The sequence below is a fragment of the Pseudorca crassidens genome, chromosome 20 (assembly GCF_039906515.1).
Source record: "Pseudorca crassidens isolate mPseCra1 chromosome 20, mPseCra1.hap1, whole genome shotgun sequence".
NCBI lineage: Eukaryota > Metazoa > Chordata > Mammalia > Artiodactyla > Delphinidae > Pseudorca > Pseudorca crassidens.
The window spans coordinates 8,795,005-8,813,635 of record NC_090315.1 but is presented as its reverse complement, the minus strand read 5'-3'; the positions used below and the strand labels follow the sequence as shown (position 1 = coordinate 8,813,635).

Sequence of the window (18,631 nt, the reverse complement as noted above, 5' to 3'; positions counted from 1 at the left end):
GAGGATCCAGACCCCAGGCCTGACAATGAGGTTTCGGGGAGCACGTTTATTCAGAGAAATAAATATGGCCCGTGGAAAGGGGTTGGAGGGCCAGGGAGATGTATCTGCGCCGCAGCCGTGTGTCTGGGTTAGGGTTTCGGAGTTTCCAGCATGTCTGCCAGGGCTCTGGAGAGAAGGACGCAGAGGTTGGACAGCCGAAGTGTCCAAAGCTCACACCAGGGCCCTCAGAGATCGTTAACCTGCTCATTTCACCAAGGGGGGACTAGAGGCTCAGGGCTTTCCAATAATTCATAGCGGGACAAGCACCTTTCTAAACGGGGTCCTTAAACATCCCCCCTCCACACACTTACTGGTACAGGGACGAGGAGAAATAGTCGACGTAGCTTCCTGTAGGAGAGAAGAGGCTTGAGGGGTACACCATGGGTGAAATTGGGGGCCACTTTTCACTCAGTCCAGGACCAGGACTAGCTCCGCCCCCTTTTCTGGATTCCTTCCCCCAAACTAATTCCTTCTACAGCGACTCCTCCCTTCCTCCTGGCTCTAAGTGTTCTAAGTGTTCCCATTCTCCAATAGCCCCACGCCCCGCCGCGTCCTTCGAATTCCACTTGCTTTGGCCCCAACCTCTTGGTTCTAGGCTAACCCCTCAATCCGAACCTCTTAGGTTTTGGCACCTATCCCCAACCTTCCCTCTGCCCGGCCCCGCCCCTCCGTGCTCCTCCCGCTCGTCACAAAGTCCCAGCCTTGGCCACGCCTCCGCACATAGCCACGCCCACAACCTTCCAGCCTGCTTCTCAGGTTGGCTCCACCCACCAGGCCCCGCCCCTTCATCAGGTTTCTTCTGGGCCCCACCCATGCTCACCCGGAGTGCAGACAGTTTCGCAGAGCAGCGGGCAGAGGTAGCAGAACTGGCAGTGCTGGGGGCGGGGGTGGGGAGAGAGAATAAGCGGTACGAGGTGGTCAGGGGCGGTGTTAGGATGGGGCGTGGGCCGTACTTGGGCAGGAGGCTAGCTAGGCGGAGGTTAAGGTCAGAGGCAGGATCGGGTTTGGAGTCAAGGCTGCATCAGGGGTAAGGGGTTAGGTCAGTTTGAGGGCAGAAGATTTGGGGCTGGGGGTGCTCAGATGGTCCCGGGCTGTCGGGAAACCTGGTGGATCCTTGAGTCTGGGAGAAGTCTCACCTGGCACTGGTCGCAGTGCTCTCCCATGTTCTCCTCGTCACAGTGACAGTTCTCACATTCAGTGCATCGCTGGGGACCAGAGGAGCCTGGTTAGGCAGGGAGGGACGTTTGGGAGCCACCCGCCAGTCCTCCACCCTGCCCACTGGACATATCCCCAACTTCTCAGCCTCATTACTTCTGACACTGAGCTCAGTATCTTCCTCCAACCTGCTTAACCTGCTTCCCACCCCCTCATTTCCCTATTGCAAGGCGCCCCGACGTCCCCTTGTCTCTGTGGGCTGGACCTTTGGGTACTCTCTTCACCCCCTCTCTTCCTATTCTCCCCATAGCCTGTCAGTCTCCAGTCCTGTCCCACCTCCCTTGGCTCTGCCTTGAACCTTCCTCCCTGTCCCCACATCTGCAAGTGCAGCTCAGGCCTCACCCTCTCTTTCCTGGACCACTATCCCAGGCTCCTCCCCAGCCTCCTGGCCTCCAGTCTGTCCCCGACTTGGCCCCAAAAGTGTCTTTGTTTACTCGGGCCCGTTGCTCAGGGCCCTCCCAAGGCACACCAGAGCCCAGGAACAAACTCTAGGAACAGCTTGGTGGGTGGAGCTGGGTTGCGGACATACATTGCAGAAGGAGCAGTAGCCACACAGGGACCCTGGCTGGTAGTTCCCATACTCCTGGGCATCCTGCTGATCTGTGGGGACAAGAGGGCAGCAGTGACCCAGGTTGACTCCGCTCCTCCCCACCCCCATCATCCAGTCAGATCACTTACCCATGTCCTCACCACTCTCCTCTTCACTGGAGGCACCTCCAGACACCTCCCTCCTGGCCAGTGGGTTGGGGATGATGGTGAAGGGGAGCTCATCCTCTTCCAGCCCCTCCTCCTCATCTTCTTCCTCCTGGTGGTCTTGGCTCAGTGGGACCCAAACCTCAGCCCTCTCTTCCCTCCTCTCCTCCTTCTCTTCTTCCTCCTCCTCTTCCTCCTCTTCTTCCTCCTCCTCCTGGCTCAGGCTGAGGCCATGACCTTCCTCCTTGTCTTCCTCATCCTCCTGGTCCAGGCTGCCATGGTGGGTACCTTCTCCTCCCTCCTCTGAACCTTCATCATCATCTTCATGGGAGCTGTGATCCTCTTCCTTCTCTTCCTCTTCCTCCTCAGAATCACTCTCCCTTAAATGGCTTCTATCCTTTACCCCCATGTATTCTGGGGACTGGTGGTTAGTCTCCTCTTTGATGGACCCTCTGTGGCCAGTCCCTTTATCTCTGTGGCTTTGCTGCCTGTGGCTGGGAGCCTGGTGGCCAAGCTTGGCAGAGGTGTCCTCATCTTCCTCCTTGGGGACTCCGCGGTGGTGATGGCCATGGACTGCTCTTTCATGTTCCTCTGGGAAGTCTTCCTCCTTAGTGCTCTTGTGGCCTTGGGGCTGGTGGCTTGCAACATGGTGGCTGAACTTGACTGTGATCTCCTCCTCGTCATCTCCAAGGCCATGGTGGGTATGTCTGGGAACCTGGTGCCAGTGTTCAGTGGACACATCCTCATCCTCATCTTCCTTGTCTCTGTGGCCTTGATGTCTGTGGCTAGGGATATGATGGTGGTGTTCATCTGAGACATCTTCATTGTCTTCCTTCCCATGGCCTTGACTCCTGTGGGTCTGGTGTATGTACTCAGTGGAGACATCATCATCATCTTCTTCTTCTTCTTCATGGCCTCGGTGTCTGTGGCTGGGGCCATGATGGTGGTGTTCATCTGAGACATCTTCATCCTTTTCCTTCCCGTGGTCTTGGTGTCTGTGGACCTGGTGTCCATACTCAGTGGAGACATCCTCCTCTTCCTCTTCTTCATCCTCCTCTTCTCCATGGCCTCGGTGTACATGCCTGACGATATGATGGTGATGCTCACTGGACACAACTTCGTCTTCGTCCTCATCTTGACGGCCATGGCTCCTGTGGCTGGGGAAGTGGTGCCCATGCTCAGCTGAATCATCCGCCTCTTCATTCCCATGGCTTCTGTGCCCACGGGCCTGCTGAGCATGCTCTGTATGTTCCTCCTCATCAGAGGTGTTCTCATCTCCCACCTTGTGGCCTTGGTACCTATGGTCTTGGGATTCTCTGGAGACATCTTCATCCTCTTCTCTGTGGTCTCCGTGGCCCCAGAAATGATGCCCACTCTCCGTGGAAACATCCTTGTTCTCATCTCCGTGGCCTCTATGGCTGTGTGTGGGGTGGCCAAACTTGCCCGATGCGTCCTCTGAGGGCCCCGAAGCTCCTGCATTGTCGTTCCAGTTGCTGGGCCCCAGCCCAGCCCCTCTCAGCTGCTGGGTCACGGCAGTGGGGAGAAGCAGGCTGGCCACTGCAGCCCAGAGGAGAAAAGTGTGCAGCCATGGCCCACAGTGGCCCATGGGGACAGACAGGCAGCAGAGCTTCTCCCAGGGCTGGCTCCCACTGTGGCTATGGCTATGTGGATGAATGTTGGGCTCCTTCTGTTTCTTTCTCCCTGTGTTGCTCCTTTGCTGTGTCTCTCTCGGCCTCTGTCCCCTGGCCCTCACAGCCAGGCCCTCTGAGGCAGTCTCCAGAGCCCCTTACCCTCCTCTCCGGCCCTCCCTCCCACTTCCCAGCCAATAGGGTCTCTCCCCTCCCCTCTCTGTGGCTAAATTTACTCTCAGCCCCGAGTTATTCTGGGTCAGTCCCCACCTGCCCCTCCCCTCCTGCTCCTCCCCCTCCCAGCTGGGGAGGGGGTGGATGAAGGGGTCTCTCCTTGGCCAGGAGAGGGGAGCCAAAGGATTTGACTTTGGGTTGCCAACAAGTTCATGTTTGGCAGCTGCAAAGACAATGGCTAGATTTTTAGTAGGCCAATTTGGGGGGAGCCTGGGCCATGGGGGAGGGTAGCAGGAGGGATGTATCTGAGGGGAGAAACCCCTGCCAAGGAAGGACTGGGGGTTAGATGATGGGGAGTTTCTGGCCAGAACGGGCTCCTCTGCTGAGAAGGTGGATGCCAATATGGAAGCCCTGGAATGGCGTGAAAGGAATTGTGCCCCAGCACACGTACCCATGACCTCCTGTCCCTGGAACTCAGATCTGGGGGCAGGGGATGGCGCCAGGCCAGGGCTATAAATACAGCGAGGGGGGGCAAGGGGCTCAGGTTACCCAGGAGGCCGCAGCTGTCCCTGTCAGAGAGTCAGCAGGAGACATGTGGCCCTGCCTGTCCGCATAGCGGTACCTCCCACTCCTCATCCTGTCACTGTCGCCCTCGCTCTTTGGGTTCCCATCCTTCTTTATGGGTCTCCCTCTCTCTGTCATTGTTTCTTCACCAGCTCTCTCTCAGGGTCCCTGTTGCCCCCCTCCTGAGGATTCTGTCCCCTTCTCCCTCTCCCTCTGAGTGTCTGCCACCCATCTAAATCTTTCTCTCTCCCTCTTTGGGTCAACGTAGCGCCCCCCCAATCTCTGTTCCCCCTTTCTGATTCTCTGCCCCTGCCTAAGTCTTAGTGTTTCCCGCCCCCCATCCCCCGACCTGGGTCAGTGTGCCCTCTCTCTCATCGCTGGCATTTCCTCTCTGCGTCTCTGTCCCCCTCTCCATGGGTTCCTGTCCCCCTCTCCCTGGGTCCCTGCCCGCCTCTCTCTGGATCCTGTCCGACCCTTTGCCCCGCCTCCCGCTCTACGCCTCTCCGAGATTCCCCGCCCCCCAGACCTGGCCCCGCCCAAGGCTGGGCTGGGAAGTGGCGGATCCGGTTTGTTCAGGGCGCATCTAGAACCCGGGTTGGTGGATCGAATGCCGGGAGTCGGATAGGTTTCGGTGGCTGCGGCAGCATGGTGGGTGCAGAGAAGGAGCAGGTACAGCGGCCGGACCCAGGCCTGAGGGAACAGGGAGCTAGGGCCTGGCCTCCTGGTTTCCAGAGAGGAGGGTGCTTGAGACCCAGATTCTTGGGTCAGACAAAGGAAGGGGTTGCTGGGGGCCCCGGACTCCAGGGTCCTTGGGGACGGATTGGGGAGGGGGTTGGGGGGGTCGAGTCTCCTGAGTCCGGGAGAGGAGGGCACTGGGGTCCCGGACTCCTGGGTCTCCGGCTAGCGCGCGGGTGGGTCACTCCGTGACCCACAGGACCTAACTGGATCCACCCCACCACTCCTTGTTCCTGTCTCCAGAGCTGGATCCCCAAGATCTTCAAGAAGAAGACGTGCACGACTTTCATCGTTGACCCCACAGATGCGGGGTGAGGAGTTCGCCCCGGGGACAGACCCCAGAGTGTCCCGGGTCCGCTGACCCCGCCCACCGCAGACCCCGCCTTTCGGTTCCTTCCCTTCCCCAGTCAGAGCCGATACTCTCAAGGGCGTTCCCTGGTGGCTCTCTACCTCGGGGAGGGCTTGGGTCAGTCTGCAAACACTTCCAATTTCCCATCCTCCCGCTCAGGTTCAGTGTTCAAGACCCAGGGCTGGGTTCTGTTTTTTTCCTTCCCCGTGTCCCTTCTGTGTGTCTCTGCCTCCTGGTGTCACTTTCTCTGCCTTTCTTTCTTGGCTGTCTCTGTTTCATCCATTCACTTGTTCGTTCATTCCTCCAAGAAATTCTCACTCAGCACTTCCAAGGGGGCATTATTTTCAAGAGCACAGGCCCTGCCAGGGTTCAGATTTCAGCTGGGACACGTGCTGTGTGGCTTCAGGCAAATCATTTCACTTCTCTGGGCCTCATCTATCATCTGGGCATAAAAACAGGCTCTAGGGCTTCCCTGGTGGCACAGTGGTTGAGAGTCTGCCTGCCGATGCAGGGGACACGGGTTTGTGCCCCTGTCCGGGAAGATCCCACATGCCGCGGAGCGGCTAGGCCCGTGAGCCATGGCCGCTGAGCCTGCGCGTCTGGAGCCTGTGCTCCGCAACGGGAGAGGCCACAACAGTGAGAGGCCCGCGTACGGCAAAAAGAAAAACAAAAAAAACCAGGCTCCATTTCCTGCGGATATTGTAAGAATTAAACAAGTTACTGCTTATGATATTTCTGAAACAGTGCCCAGCACGTAGTAATCACTGGAAAATATGTCCATAGGAACCACCGGAAGGTAGCAATTACTAGCATGTGTAGGGCCTGTGCTTGTGCTGGGAGGCTGAGGGGTGGGGAGTGGCCACCATTAGGAGTTCCTGGCCTTCAGTGATGGTCTCTCAAGTGGGTTCTGGCTTTCTAGTGTCCTCAAGGCAATCTTTGGGGTATGGGAAATGTCAACGTTCCTAATTTAGTGTGTGTTTTATTATGACTATATTAGTGCAGGATGGCTTGAATTATGTATAAATAAACATATATATTATTTGGGGGTGAGTGCTCAAAAACTTTTACTGATGGAAAGGGCGGTCAAGGAATTTTAGGAACCTCTGGTCTGGTGGGAGGAAGATGATTATAAGGCAAGGAGATGGGAGCTGCAAAGGACAAGCCACTGGGCCCAGTGGGAGCCAAGAGGAGGCATCTGGTTAAGTCCGAGGAGGGGACACAGGGTGTCACCAATGGCTTCTGTAGGAGGAGGGGCTAATGAGGTGACATTGGAAGGTGATAAAGTTGGAGTTTGACAGTTGAAGGTGGGTTGGATTCCAGGAGTGGGAACAAGTATAAATTGCCCCCTATTGACTATGTGGCTTGCAAATGGGGCAGAGTTCAAGGTGCAGAGAGCATCTGAAAGAGGATATCAAGAAGGAGGGCAGGGCCAGTAGTCACACAGCCTCAAATGTCACCCCGAGGGGTTGGGACCGAGTCTGGTGTTCCGGGGAGCCATGGGAGGGGCAGAGTCAGCTCTGGGTGTGGATAGATGCCCTGAGGGCCACATGAGGATGAATAGGAGTTGAGGAAGCTGGGGAAGAGTCTGGGCAAGGGACAGGTGGGAGGAGAACAGGCCTGAGGCAGGCCAGGGCTGAGGGGACACAGAGAGGTGGGGACAGGGCAAAGATTCAGGGGCAGGAGCTTGGGGACCGATGGATTTGCAGAGTGAGAGGGGAGAGGGGAGTATGGGCCCAGACATCTGGTCTGGGGCCTGGGAAACTGAGCTTGTCCCCGAGATGGGAACCCAGGTGCATGAGTAGGTTTGGGAAATGTTGCCCAGCTCAGAGTGGGATTTCGTGTGTGGGAGGGGCCTGGGGGAGCCAGGGGCATTGCAAACCTGGTTCAGGGACTCAGGAAAGGTCTGTGACTTCCATCCAAGATTTGAGAAGTCCTAGCTGTAGGTGGTAATGGAAACTGAAGTGGAAGTAGGATGGGGGGAAGAAAGTGTAAAATCAGAGGAGGTTGCAAACTGGCAATTCTATGGCCGATGTTTTCTTTTTTTTCTTCCACGGAAGAAAGGATTGCTAAAAACTTGTCTCTGAATGCTTCAAGACAGACATGCTGCCTCAAGTCAGCACAGCCTCCGGCACATCCGCTTATAATTTTCCACCTGATGCTTCTTTCTCTTACGTAATTCCCTGCCTGGCCCTTGGGGCCATTGAGTTTGAGACCCATGTAGGGAAGGCATGTGGTCCTGGCTCTGGGGAACACCTACACTCAAGGGAGGCACAGAAGAAGAGAAAGCCACAGATGAGGCAGAGACAGAGCAGCCAGGGGAACGGGTGTGCTCTGCCAGGGAAAAGCTTTTCTAGAGTCAGCCTTTTAGATATGACCAGTGCTACTTTGTCGGAGTCAGATGAGACCTGAATAGGAGCCATTGTACTCGGGGATGTGCAGGTAATTGCTGATTTTATCGGGAACAATTTCGTTTTCAGTGGCCACACAGAGAAAGGGGGGTAGGAGATGAGACGGACAGAGGGGGAGTCTGCCAGTGCTGTCTACCAGAAGTTTCTGCAATGGTGAAAATGTTCTATATCCACATCCAGTATGGCAGGCACTGGCCACGTGTGGCTCCTGATCACTTGAAATGTGGCCAGAGCAACTGAGGAACTGAATTTTTAGTTGTATCTAATTTTAATTTATTTGACTATAAGGAGCACGGTGTGGCTAGAGGCTACTGTACTGGACAGTTCAGGTTCTGGAACATTCCATGAAGAAATTTTGCCAGGAAGGGCTCGTGGGAAGTAGATGGACAGGAATGGGGGGGGGGGTCCAGGGACGGGGTTGAGATAGGTGAAAGGATCAAGTAGGTAAACTGAGGCATGCCAGGACCCTGGAGGTAGACTCAGGAAGAGGGAGGGATGTATCCTGTAGTTCTCACTGTGCCAGGAGCTGGTGTATTCTGTTTGGATTTGTTGGCCATTCTTTTAGTGACTTCACAATTCTTGTCAAATCCATGGACCACCTGTGCTATTCTTTCTGTAAAATTAGTCCTTAAATCATGGCTCACTCTGTTTACATAAATGCAGGTCTCCCCCGATATTTGAACCCCTTCTGGAATCAGGGACCAAAGAGATTTAGATGCATTTTCAAATAAATCCCTCGCCTCCCAAACCTGTGTGGCTTGCTGTTTTTAAACTCAGGTGCCAGTCCCATTAGGTAACAAGGGATACTTGCGGGGGAAAGGAGTTTCACATGTGATCACCATAAATGCAAAATCTGTTCCATTTGCCACAAAGAGAAAGAAACAAGCCATAAAAGACAATCACAATGAAAACCAGGTAAAAAGTATTTACCGTCTAAGTGGATGCTGTTGCCAGCCCAGTTTTCTGAGCCTGACGCCAGCTTTTCTCTGTTAAAAAGAGAAAGTAAAGAGTTAGGCATTAAAAACATTCTAGCACCCAGCTGATCCTCTCTCCTTGACAGTAATTAGGAGAACTCAAAAAGGAATGACTTTCTTACTGTGTTCAAGGTTATTTAAAGCTCAGTGTGGAGTTCACGGAGACCGGATCTGGTATGCGGCCCCCATTTTAGGAAATGTTGTGTTATTTCATTGGCCTCTCACAGTTCTATGACGTAGGCTGGGCTATCATTGCCTTTCCATTTGAGGTGGAAATTTAGGCTCAGAGAGATGAAACTACTTGCTCCAAGTCACACAGCTGCCTTGGCCTCTAGTGCATGCGTGCTCTGTGATCACTCTCTTGATTTTCCTTTTCGTGTGAATACCATCTGTTTGAACTGGGGGCAGCAAGGACATCCCCAATGGCCCCCTGCACTTTTCCACTTCAGGCCCTGAAGGCAACAGTGAGTGTGGGGTCTGGTATGCAGACCTCCCTGCTCAGGTGCTCTTGAGCCACTGTGGCTTCCTGCTGGTGGGTGAGGTGACTGTGGTTGTTCTGCCCCAGTCTCTCCCTCAGGCTGGTCAGAGCCATGGAGGGCCAGTGCCAGGGTCAGTATGGACTGTGAGCTCCTCTGGAGGGAGATGCAGAAATATGGACATTTCTACAGGATGCTTGGGGTCGGTGCGGACGCCTCTGGGCTTCATCCTCCTCCTTCCCCTCCCCCTTCAGGGGGACCTTGTGCCAGTGTGGGCAACCCCGGTGTGCCCACCCATCAGTGGCTGTGGAGGATGCATTCGGGGCAGCCGTGGTGACCGTATGGGACAGTGACTTGCACACCACGGAGAAGCCCACAGATGCCTTCGGAGACCTGGACTTCCTGGGTGCCGGCCGCAAGGCCAGCAATGTGAGGCTTGCATGTCTGGGCAGGGCCAGGGTTGACCAGTGGGGCTGCATGCCTCAGGGGCTCCCAGAGCCAGGGTCTGGGGGTATCCCAACTGAACATTGTGTCTCCCCATTTACCCATCCCTATCTTCACCTCTCCTGGATCCCTGTCCCCTCCACCCCTGTCTGTCTTTTCTAAGCCTGTCCCCCTCTCTCTGGGTCTCCATCCCTCCCCTCTGGGCCTCTGTCCCCGTCCCCCCTCCCCCCATCTCTGTGCTCCTCTCTCTGCGTCTCTGTCCCTTTCTCTCTGTCTCTGTCCCCCTCCCCGTGTCCCTTCCTCTTGTGTGTCCACAGTTCCTCCGGCTCTCTGACCGCACGGATCCAGCTACAGTTTATAATCTGGTCACAAACATATGGGGCTTCCAGGCCCCGAACCTGGTGGTGTCAGTGCTGGGGGGGTCGGGGGGCCCCACCCTCCAGACTTGGCTGCAGGACCTGCTGCGACGCGGGCTGGTGCGGGCTGCCCAGAACACAGGTGACTGAGGGTGGGCATCTGCCTCCTGGGCCGGGGCCGGCTGCCCCCCCATTTCCCCCACTTCCCTGGAATTCTGTCTTTCCCCACTCCTGCCTTTGTGTGTGGGGTTTTGTCTCACTCTCTAGTCTCTGTCTGTCTCTGCACGCCTGTGTGTCTCTGGACCTCACCACCAGTCTGTGTCGCTGTGTAGGGGCCTGGATTGTCACCGGAGGGCTGCACAAGGGCATTGGACGGCATGTGGGTGTGGCAGTGCGGGACCACCAGACAGCCAGGACTGGGGGCAACAAGGTGGTGGCCATGGGCGTGGCCCCCTGGGGTGTGGTTCGGAATAGAGACACCCTCATCAACCCCAAGGTGGGACCCAGGGTCTTGGACAAGGTGGGGGTTGGGGGCCAGGAGTCTGGGGTCTGAGGGGGGAGGGGCTGGGGGCCTGGACTCCTGGGTATGAGGGAGGAGGGGCTGGGGACCTGTAGTTCCGTGTCTGAGGGAGAACGGGGCTGGGTGTCTGTCCTCTTGGCCCTGATGGAAAGACTCCCTGGTCTGGCCACTTGTCCCCCAGGGCTCGTTTCCTGCAAGGTACCGGTGGCGCGGTGACCCCGAGGATGGGGTCCAGTTTGCTCTCGACTACAACTATTCGGCCTTCCTTCTGGTGGACGACGGCACCCACCGCCGCCTGGGCGGCGAGAACCGCTTCCGCTTGGGCTTCGAGTCCTACCTTGCCCAACAGAAGACGGGCGTGGGAGGTGAGTGGCTCCTTCCACTGGGGATTCACAGCCCAAGGCTCAGGATCCCAGTGGTCAGATCTGGTAGGAATTTGGGGGTTGCGGCCAGGGGGAGTTTCCTATGGTCAAGTGCCTCCTCCCATCATTTGCTGTGTTTGAAAAAATCATTATCTTGAAATCTACAATACCGAAAGGTGGACAGCTTGATGATTTTTTTTTTTTTTTTTTTTGCGGTACACGGGCCTCTCACTGCTGTGGCCTCTCCTGTTGCGGAGCACAGGCTCCCGACGCGCAGGCTCAGAGGCCATGGCTCACGGGCCCAGCCGCTCCGCGGCACGTGGGATCTTCCCAGACTGGGGCACGAACCCGTGTCCCCTGCATCGGCAGGCGGACTCTAAACCACTGCGCCACCAGGGAAGCCCAGCTTGATGAATTTTTAACAAATTGAATCCACTTATGCAGCCAGCACCCAGATCAAGAAACAGTAATACCAGCCCCCAGAAGCTTTCTGCCCACACCCAAGAGCCACCCTATCCTGCTTGTCACAGCAAAGAGTAGTTCTGACCGTGTTTCATATGAATACAATCACACCAAACCCATGTTTTAAATTCTGCCTTCTCATGTTAGACATCATTTCTGTGAGATTCATCCATATCATTTCATGAACTGTAGTTTGTAAATAACCCATGGATCAAAGAAGGAAAAAAAAAGAAGCTAGAAAATATTTTGAACTGAATGATAATAATGTTATGACATACCAACACTTTGGGGATGCAGCTGTTGCAGTACTTAGAGGGAAACCTGTAGACTTAAATGCTTACCTAAAATGAAAAGAAAAGAAAGATTGAAAATCAATGATTTAGGTCTCCAATTAAAAAAAATCCTAGAAACAGAAGAGCAAATCAAATCTAGAGAAAGTAGAAGCAAGGATATAATAGACAGGGCAGAAATCACTAAAACAGAAAGAAATGTCCAATGTAGAAAGTCAACTAAACAGAAACCTGCTTCTTTATAAACATTTCCTGTATTTTAAAAAGTGTCCATTTAATTCTTTTTTTTTTTAAGTATTTATTTATTTTTGGCTGCATTGGGTCTTCGTTGCTGTGCGCGGGCTTTCTCTAGCTGTGGCGAGCAGGGGCTACTCTTCGTTGCAGTGCGCAGGCTTCTCATTGCGGTGGCCTCTCTTGTTGCGGAGCACGGGCTCTAGGCACATGGGTTTCAGTAGTTGCGGCACGAGGGCTCAATAGTTGTGGCTTGTGGGCTCTAGAGTGCAGGCTCAGTAGTGTGGTGCACGGGCTTAGTTGCTCCACGGCATGTGGGATCTTCCCGGACCAGGGATTGAACCCGTTTCCCCTGCATTGGCAGGCAGATTCTTAACCACTGCACCACCAGGGAAGTCCCCCATTTAATTCTTAAACTTTACTTAGCTTTTCGGCAACTTTAATCTTATTTGTAAAATTATCTTTTTGGGGTGCAAACTGACTTTTTTGGGGTGTATAATTCTGTGAGTTTAGGCGTGTGTAGAGATTCATGTCCACAGTCAGGACATAGACCAGTTCTGTTACCATGAAGGCATTCCTTTTGCACCCAGCCCCTGGCAGCCACTGATCTGTTTTCCATCACTCTAGTCTTCTCTTTTCCAGAAGCTAAATAAATGGAATAATATAATACATGACCTTTTGAGACTGGCTTCTTTCACTCAACATAATATTTTATGGCAGCTTTAATATGTGTTTATTGGAACTAATCAAACCATGCGAAGGTATATAAGGAAATTCATAGCATTGCCTGAATTGTAGTTTGTAAATAACCCACTGGTCAAAGAAGAAAATAAAAAAACGTTAGAAAATTCCCTTCCCAGCTCCAATCCCTTCTATTGGGGTAATCTGTGTTATATGGTTTGGAGTTAATCCTTTTATATCTTTGTCTATGCTTATAAAATCCTATGCTATGCTCAGTGGTGTTCCTTTCTCTCTTTTATACTATACATATACATACCACTTTCTTATAACCATCCCTTTTAGGTACAAACTTCTCTATCTTGTATCTCCTTTTAATAGTTGTATGATATTCCTTGGTAATGGTTGTACCATCTGTTATTTAAATTTTTCTCAATTGGTGGTTACTTAAAGTGCTATCAGTGTTTGGCACTACAAACAACGCTGAATAAATATCTTTGTATGACCATCCATAATTACATCCAGGTGTTTTAAATTCTATACAGTAGATCCCCCAAGTGAGATTGCTCTGTGTGTATACTAATAGATAGTACTAGATCACTTTCTTAAAGTGTGTAGCAGTTTTCACTCTCATCGAGAATGTGTGAGAGTTTCCTTTTCTGTCCAGTCTTAACCAGCTCTGGATACTCTTGGTTTAAATTTTTTTTTTTTTGGCAAATTTGATGGGTAAAAAGTGACATGCCACTGTTCATTTGATTTTTTAATTTATCTAACCACTGTTAAAAGATATAAACATATATTTTGTTGGCCAATCAGATTTCCTCAATTATGAATTGTCTATTCATATTCTTTGCACATTTTTGAATTGGGTTATTTCTTTCTTGTCTTTTTGTAAGAATTCTTTGTATCCTGTCCTTAGTAACGCTTTGACTATTAGATGTAAAATTTTTAGAAGATACTTTAATTATGGTGTCTACTTCCATAAAAATTCTATCATTTTTATGTGGTTAGATATATTTGTTGTTCCTTTTATAGCCCCTTGGTTTCCCTTGGTTTTTTAGGAAGGTCCATTTCACTCCAATGCTATACAAATATTCTAAGTCTTCTTTTTTAATATCTTATATTTTTATGTTTAAACTTTTAATCCATCTGGAAATGATTTTTAGATGTTTTGAGATAGGGAGTCTACATTTTTTTCTTCCAAATGGGAAACCACATTCTCTTCATGTCCATTTAATAAATAAACCATCTTTTTCCAGCTAAATTGAAATGCCACTTAAGTTGTATATTCAGTTCCTTTATATGTTGAAGTATTTCTGAACCTTTTTCTCTTCTACCTCTCTATTCCTGTGCCAAAAATATATTTTGTTTGGGACTTCCCTGGTGGTCCAGTGGTTAAGACTCTGCATGTCCAATGCAGGGGGTGCAGGTTCAATCCCTGGTCAGGGAACTAAGATCCGACATGCTGTGCAGCATGGCCAAAAAAAAAAAATTATATATATATATATATATATATATATTTGTTCCTGTTGTTGTTGTTTACAGCAGTTTAAAGACGTTTGCATATATATTAGGGAAAATTTCTCCCTACTGTCATTTCTCAAAAATTTCTTAACTCCTCTGATATTAATTCTTTCATATGAATTTAAAAATTATTTTGTTCCATTAAGAAAAAAACAAGAAAACACTGCCAACCTCCTCCTACCTCCCTCTTTCTCCAAACTGCATTGAATTTATGTGTTACATTGTGACAGGTTAACATGGTATTTGTTTTTCCATTTATTCAGGACTTGTTCTTATATAATGTTTATCAATTTCCTTATAAAAGTATTATACCTCTCTGTATGAATTAATTCCCAGGCATTTTATCATTTTTGTGAAAACATGGATAAGATACATATTATAATAGTTGTAGAAAAGTTTTTTATTTTTGTGTATTTTTTTGTATTAATCCTCTTAACCAAATTCTCTTATTAATATTTAGTTATTTTGAGTGGAGTCTCTCCAATTTTCTGAGAATATAAATCATCTTTCCTTCAAATAGATACCTTTGTCTCTTCCAGCTTAAAAAATATATGTACAAGTTTTCATCCAATTATTTCATTTTCTTGCATTGTTACATTAGCTCAAAACTCCCAGATAAGTGTGAATAGTAGTAATGTTGTTTCAGTTCTTATTTTATTGGGAATAGAGTTCGTAAAAAACTTATATGAGTTTGCTATTGGGCTTTGATAAATATCTTTATTGTATTTGGATAGTCCTTTCTATTCCTTATTTCCTTTATTTTCTATTTGCACTTTCATCCTCTCCTGGCTCCTGGATGGTTAATCAGTTATAGGATTGACTCATGCCTCATTCGGGAACCCAGGAGTCCAGGCTCCCAGCCCTCTCCTCCCTTGAGAAATTGAACATTACTGTCTTCAAGATCTGGCCCCTCCCAACATCCTCAAAGGCATGACAGTTCTCATGAGCCTCCGGACAGAGGATTAGGCAGAAGCCAGCGTTTGCCCTGGGGACTCCTGGGAAACGTGGTTCTCTCCCATCGCTGACAGAGGCTGATGGGAGGTGACCAAGCCCTGTGCTCTCTTCTCTCCTCAGGGACTGGAATTGACATCCCTGTCCTCCTTCTCTTGATTGATGGTGATGAAAAGATGTTGAAGGTAATAAGGGCTCAGGTGCCTGGGTCTAAGGGGGGGCAGTAGCCGGGGGCTGTACTCCTGGGTCCTAGGGGAGGAGGGGGCTGGGAATCTAGACTCCAGGAGGTGTGAATACTTTCCTTCCCTAACCTGACTCCCCTTTTGTCCTGTAGCGGATAGAGAAGGCCACCCAGGCTCAGCTCCCCTGCCTCCTGGTGGCCGGGTCTGGGGGAGCTGCAGACTGCCTGGCAGAGATCTACACTCTGGCTCCAGGGAGTGGAGGAGGCAGGCGATGTGAAGCCCAAGATCTGATTAAACGTTTCTTCCCCAAAGGGGACCCTGAGGTCCTACAGGCCCAGGTATGACATTGGGGGTCCAGCTCTGGAACCTGAGATGGGAGGGAGCTGGGAACCTGGGCTCCTGGACCTTGAGAGGTGAGGATGCTGAGGATTTGGAGACCTGGATCCAAGGGAAGGGGAATGGGGGCCCAGCCTCATGGATATGAGGGAGGAAAGGCTGGGAGCCTGGACTCCTGGGTTTAAGGGAGGAGAGGCCTGGGGGCCTGGATGCCCCCTAGGTTCTGGGAGTAGAGGGTGCTAGGCACCTAGACTACTGGGTCCTTCAGGGGAATGTTCTATATCTCTGTGGACAGGGCCAGGGAGTTGGGTGTGGGTTGCAAAACTTGGTATTCTGCAGGTGGAGAGGATCATGAGTCGGAAGGAGCTGCTGACAGTCTATTCAACTGATGATGGCCCTGAGGAATTTGAGACCATTGTTTTGAAGGCCCTTGTCAAGGGTAAGGCTTGGAGTCCCAAAACTTCCCCCATTGTCAGCTCAACTTTGGACACCTCTCTTGGCCTCGGCACTTTATCCATCCTCTCTAATCTAAATTGTGCCCGTTTTTTTTTTTTTTTTTTTTTTTTTTTTTTGCGGTACGCGGGCCCCTCACTGCTGTGGCCTCTCCCGTTGCGGAGCACAGGCTCCGGACGTGCAGGCTCAGTGGCCATGGCTCACGGGCCCAGCCGCTCTGCGGCATGTGGGATCTTCCCGGACCGGGGCACGAACCCGTGTCCCCTGCATCGGCAGGCGGACTCTCACCCACTGCGCCACCAGGGAAGCCCTGTGCCCGTTTTTATCTTTTTCCTTTTATCATTGCCTTTTGGGGCTTTGCACGGTGCTATTTGGGCAACTTTCCCAAGATACTTTCATTATGTTCCAACGTTGCTTTCCTTCTGTTGTATCCATCCACCCATCCTTTCATCCTTTATCCAGCCAGCCAGCCATATGTACATTGATCTTTCCATCTACCCATTATTCCATTCATCCTTCATTCTGCCATCCATCCAAGCATCCATCCATCTTGCCATCCACCCATCCTTCTACCAGTTTATTCACACATCTAGTAACAATTCCATCCACTCATCATTCTTCCATCCATCCATTCTTCCATCTATCCACCCACTCACCCTTTCTACTTTTCCTATATGCCTCCAATATGTTTTAAGCCCTGAGGGGTGGTGGAATCAGAGAAAAACCAGAGTGCTGTCTCCCAGCAAGGAACTCCTGATATGTCACTAGAGGAATGAATGATGAAAACCAAGGTAGGGAGCATAATGGCTGCTTGGTAGAGGCTGAGGATGGAGCTCATTATTCATTCAACAAAGATTAGGCTCAGAGATAAAAGCAGATCCTACCAGGGTTGTTTGGACATAACCTTAAGTAAAATTCAAGACAAAAGCATGGGAGAGGAACTGCTGTCAGAAAGGGGAGAAAAATGGGGAGGTGGTATTTAAACCGGGCGGCCTTGAAGAGCCAGTAGAATTAGGAGTTAGTAAGATGCGGAGGTGGGATGAATAAGTGGTAAGGGGGATCCCCAGGGCTCTGTGGGGATGTGGGTGGGGAGGATCATTTTTGGTGTCAGAAGAGTTTTACAGGGAAAACACCCACTTAGATAAAAACTCCCAAGAGGCATAGTGTCAATTTGTAATGCGTTCTGAGTTCCAGGTCCCCACCCCAATTGCATCTACCATGTTCTGTGGTGTGGTAGTTATTTTTGACTTTGGAATCAGATAAAACTAAAATTTGAGTATCAGCTTGGCCCCCTCTCTGCTGTGTGACTTTGAGAAAGAGACTTTCCCTCTCTGAGCCTTAGTTTCTCTCTCTGAAAAATTGAGATAATACCTGGCAGGAGTGTTGTGAGCCTTAGAGGCAGATAATGGGCAGTGCCTGGTCCCCAGGGGGAGCCTAATAAATGGGAACTCTTCTTAATATGATTCCGTTTCTTGTGGGGACACATCCTTTAATAGAGGATGACAGTCAGTGGGCAAATCGGATTTACTTTACAGAAGTTAACTCCTCAGCCTCCTGGGAGGAAACACAGCAGCTCTCTAAGATGTGGTTTGAGGGGGTGGTGTTTTAAGTCTGTTGCCTGCAAAAGTACAAGTGATCACACTCTGCTGGGGAAACTGGAGATGGCTGGACAGTCTCAGTGTTGGCAGAGTTGAAGGGATGGGGTTTCAGCAGGTGAGGAAGGAAGAGGGAAGGGGATGAATGCTTCATAAGAGTCTAGGAACAGCCAGGCACTGTGCTGAGCAGCTGGCACACATTATTGCCCCTGATCCTCTAACCCTTCCTGTAAGGACCGTCTGCCCAGTTTGCAGATGAAGAAACTGAGGCTTAGAGAGGGGGAAAGTGACTTGCCCAAGGTCACACGAGGCTGACCGCACACTTTTGGATCCATTAAATTATCCGATCAGATTTTTAAAGGCCACTTGTTCTTCCTTGTTCTATTTAATGACCTCCAAGGTCTTCCGAAGTCCGGCTAATGTTTACATTTTTTCTGCTACTTTTCGCCTCACAAATACTCCCAGGTTGCAGGAGACCAGAGTGACTCACACTTGCCATCATAGCCTGTGCTTTCCTGCACCAAGGCTTTTGCTCAAGCTGCTCCTGCCGCCCTGATGATTCTTTTCTCGTCTTAGATGCACACTTCCAAATCCTACTAGTCTTTCAAAAGGCCTACCTCAATGTGCATCCCCTAGGAGGCTCCCTTGGGTCTCTCCATACCTCTGTGACTGTAGCCTCCCCTGGGTCCTAATCACATTCTGTGCCCTCCTCCAAGGGCACCGATCACTCTAAGGGCAGTTATGTGGTTCTGGGACATATTTCCCAGGAATGAGCTCCTTCAGGGTAGGGACTGTATCCAATCTCTCTCCATCCCTCTTACTGCCTGGTCTGTAGCCTACCTCAGTAAATGTTAAATGAATAAATGATTCCCTTTCCTTGTCTTGGGGCCTCTCAACCACTGGTCTGAAGAGTTTTACATTCACCTCTGCCCCTGGGTTTGAATGACCTTATGCTTGTAATAGCCTGACTTCTTAAGACCCCAGACTCTGCC

The 18,631-nt window shown here is 50.9% G+C and overlaps 2 protein-coding genes across 15 annotated transcripts in view; one reads left to right on the top strand and one right to left on the bottom strand.

Annotated features, from left to right (window-relative positions):
* Nucleotides 1-26: 26 nt before the first annotated feature.
* On the bottom strand, nucleotides 27-3,738 carry HRC (histidine rich calcium binding protein). Of its 2 annotated transcripts, XM_067719991.1 has the most exons (6): nucleotides 1,933-3,734; nucleotides 1,784-1,854; nucleotides 1,176-1,244; nucleotides 860-914; nucleotides 351-387; nucleotides 27-165 (listed from the first exon to the last, which is right to left on the bottom strand). In XM_067719991.1, the coding sequence occupies exons 1-6, from the start codon at nucleotides 3,551-3,553 to the stop codon at nucleotides 129-131; spliced, it is 1,890 nt and encodes a 629-aa protein (XP_067576092.1). In that variant the 5' UTR covers nucleotides 3,554-3,734; the 3' UTR covers nucleotides 27-128. The 2 variants fall into 2 exon arrangements, with proteins under 2 accessions (XP_067576092.1, XP_067576091.1); XM_067719990.1 differs by lacking the exon at nucleotides 351-387 and having other exon boundaries at nucleotides 1,933-3,738.
* Nucleotides 3,739-4,823: 1,085 nt separating this feature from the next.
* Nucleotides 4,824-18,631, top strand: part of TRPM4 (transient receptor potential cation channel subfamily M member 4) — a 37,291-nt gene continuing 23,483 nt past the window's right edge. For 9 of the 13 annotated variants that reach the window (XR_010939188.1, XR_010939189.1, XR_010939190.1 and 6 more), the window contains exons 1-9: nucleotides 4,824-4,982; nucleotides 5,292-5,359; nucleotides 9,510-9,684; nucleotides 10,017-10,197; nucleotides 10,388-10,551; nucleotides 10,757-10,940; nucleotides 15,197-15,258; nucleotides 15,408-15,593; nucleotides 15,931-16,030. Coding sequence is in view for 7 of the 13 variants with exons in the window: in XM_067719981.1 (XP_067576082.1) it covers nucleotides 4,959-4,982; nucleotides 5,292-5,359; nucleotides 9,510-9,684; nucleotides 10,017-10,197; nucleotides 10,388-10,551; nucleotides 10,757-10,940; nucleotides 15,197-15,258; nucleotides 15,408-15,593; nucleotides 15,931-16,030 (1,144 nt within the window). In the remaining 6 variants the exon portion in view is untranslated. Of the gene's footprint in view, nucleotides 4,983-5,291; nucleotides 5,360-9,509; nucleotides 9,685-10,016; nucleotides 10,198-10,387; nucleotides 10,552-10,756; nucleotides 10,941-15,196; nucleotides 15,259-15,407; nucleotides 15,594-15,930; nucleotides 16,031-18,631 lie in introns of those variants that run through there. The other 4 variants (XM_067719979.1, XM_067719983.1, XM_067719982.1 and 1 more) reach the window with 4 other exon arrangements.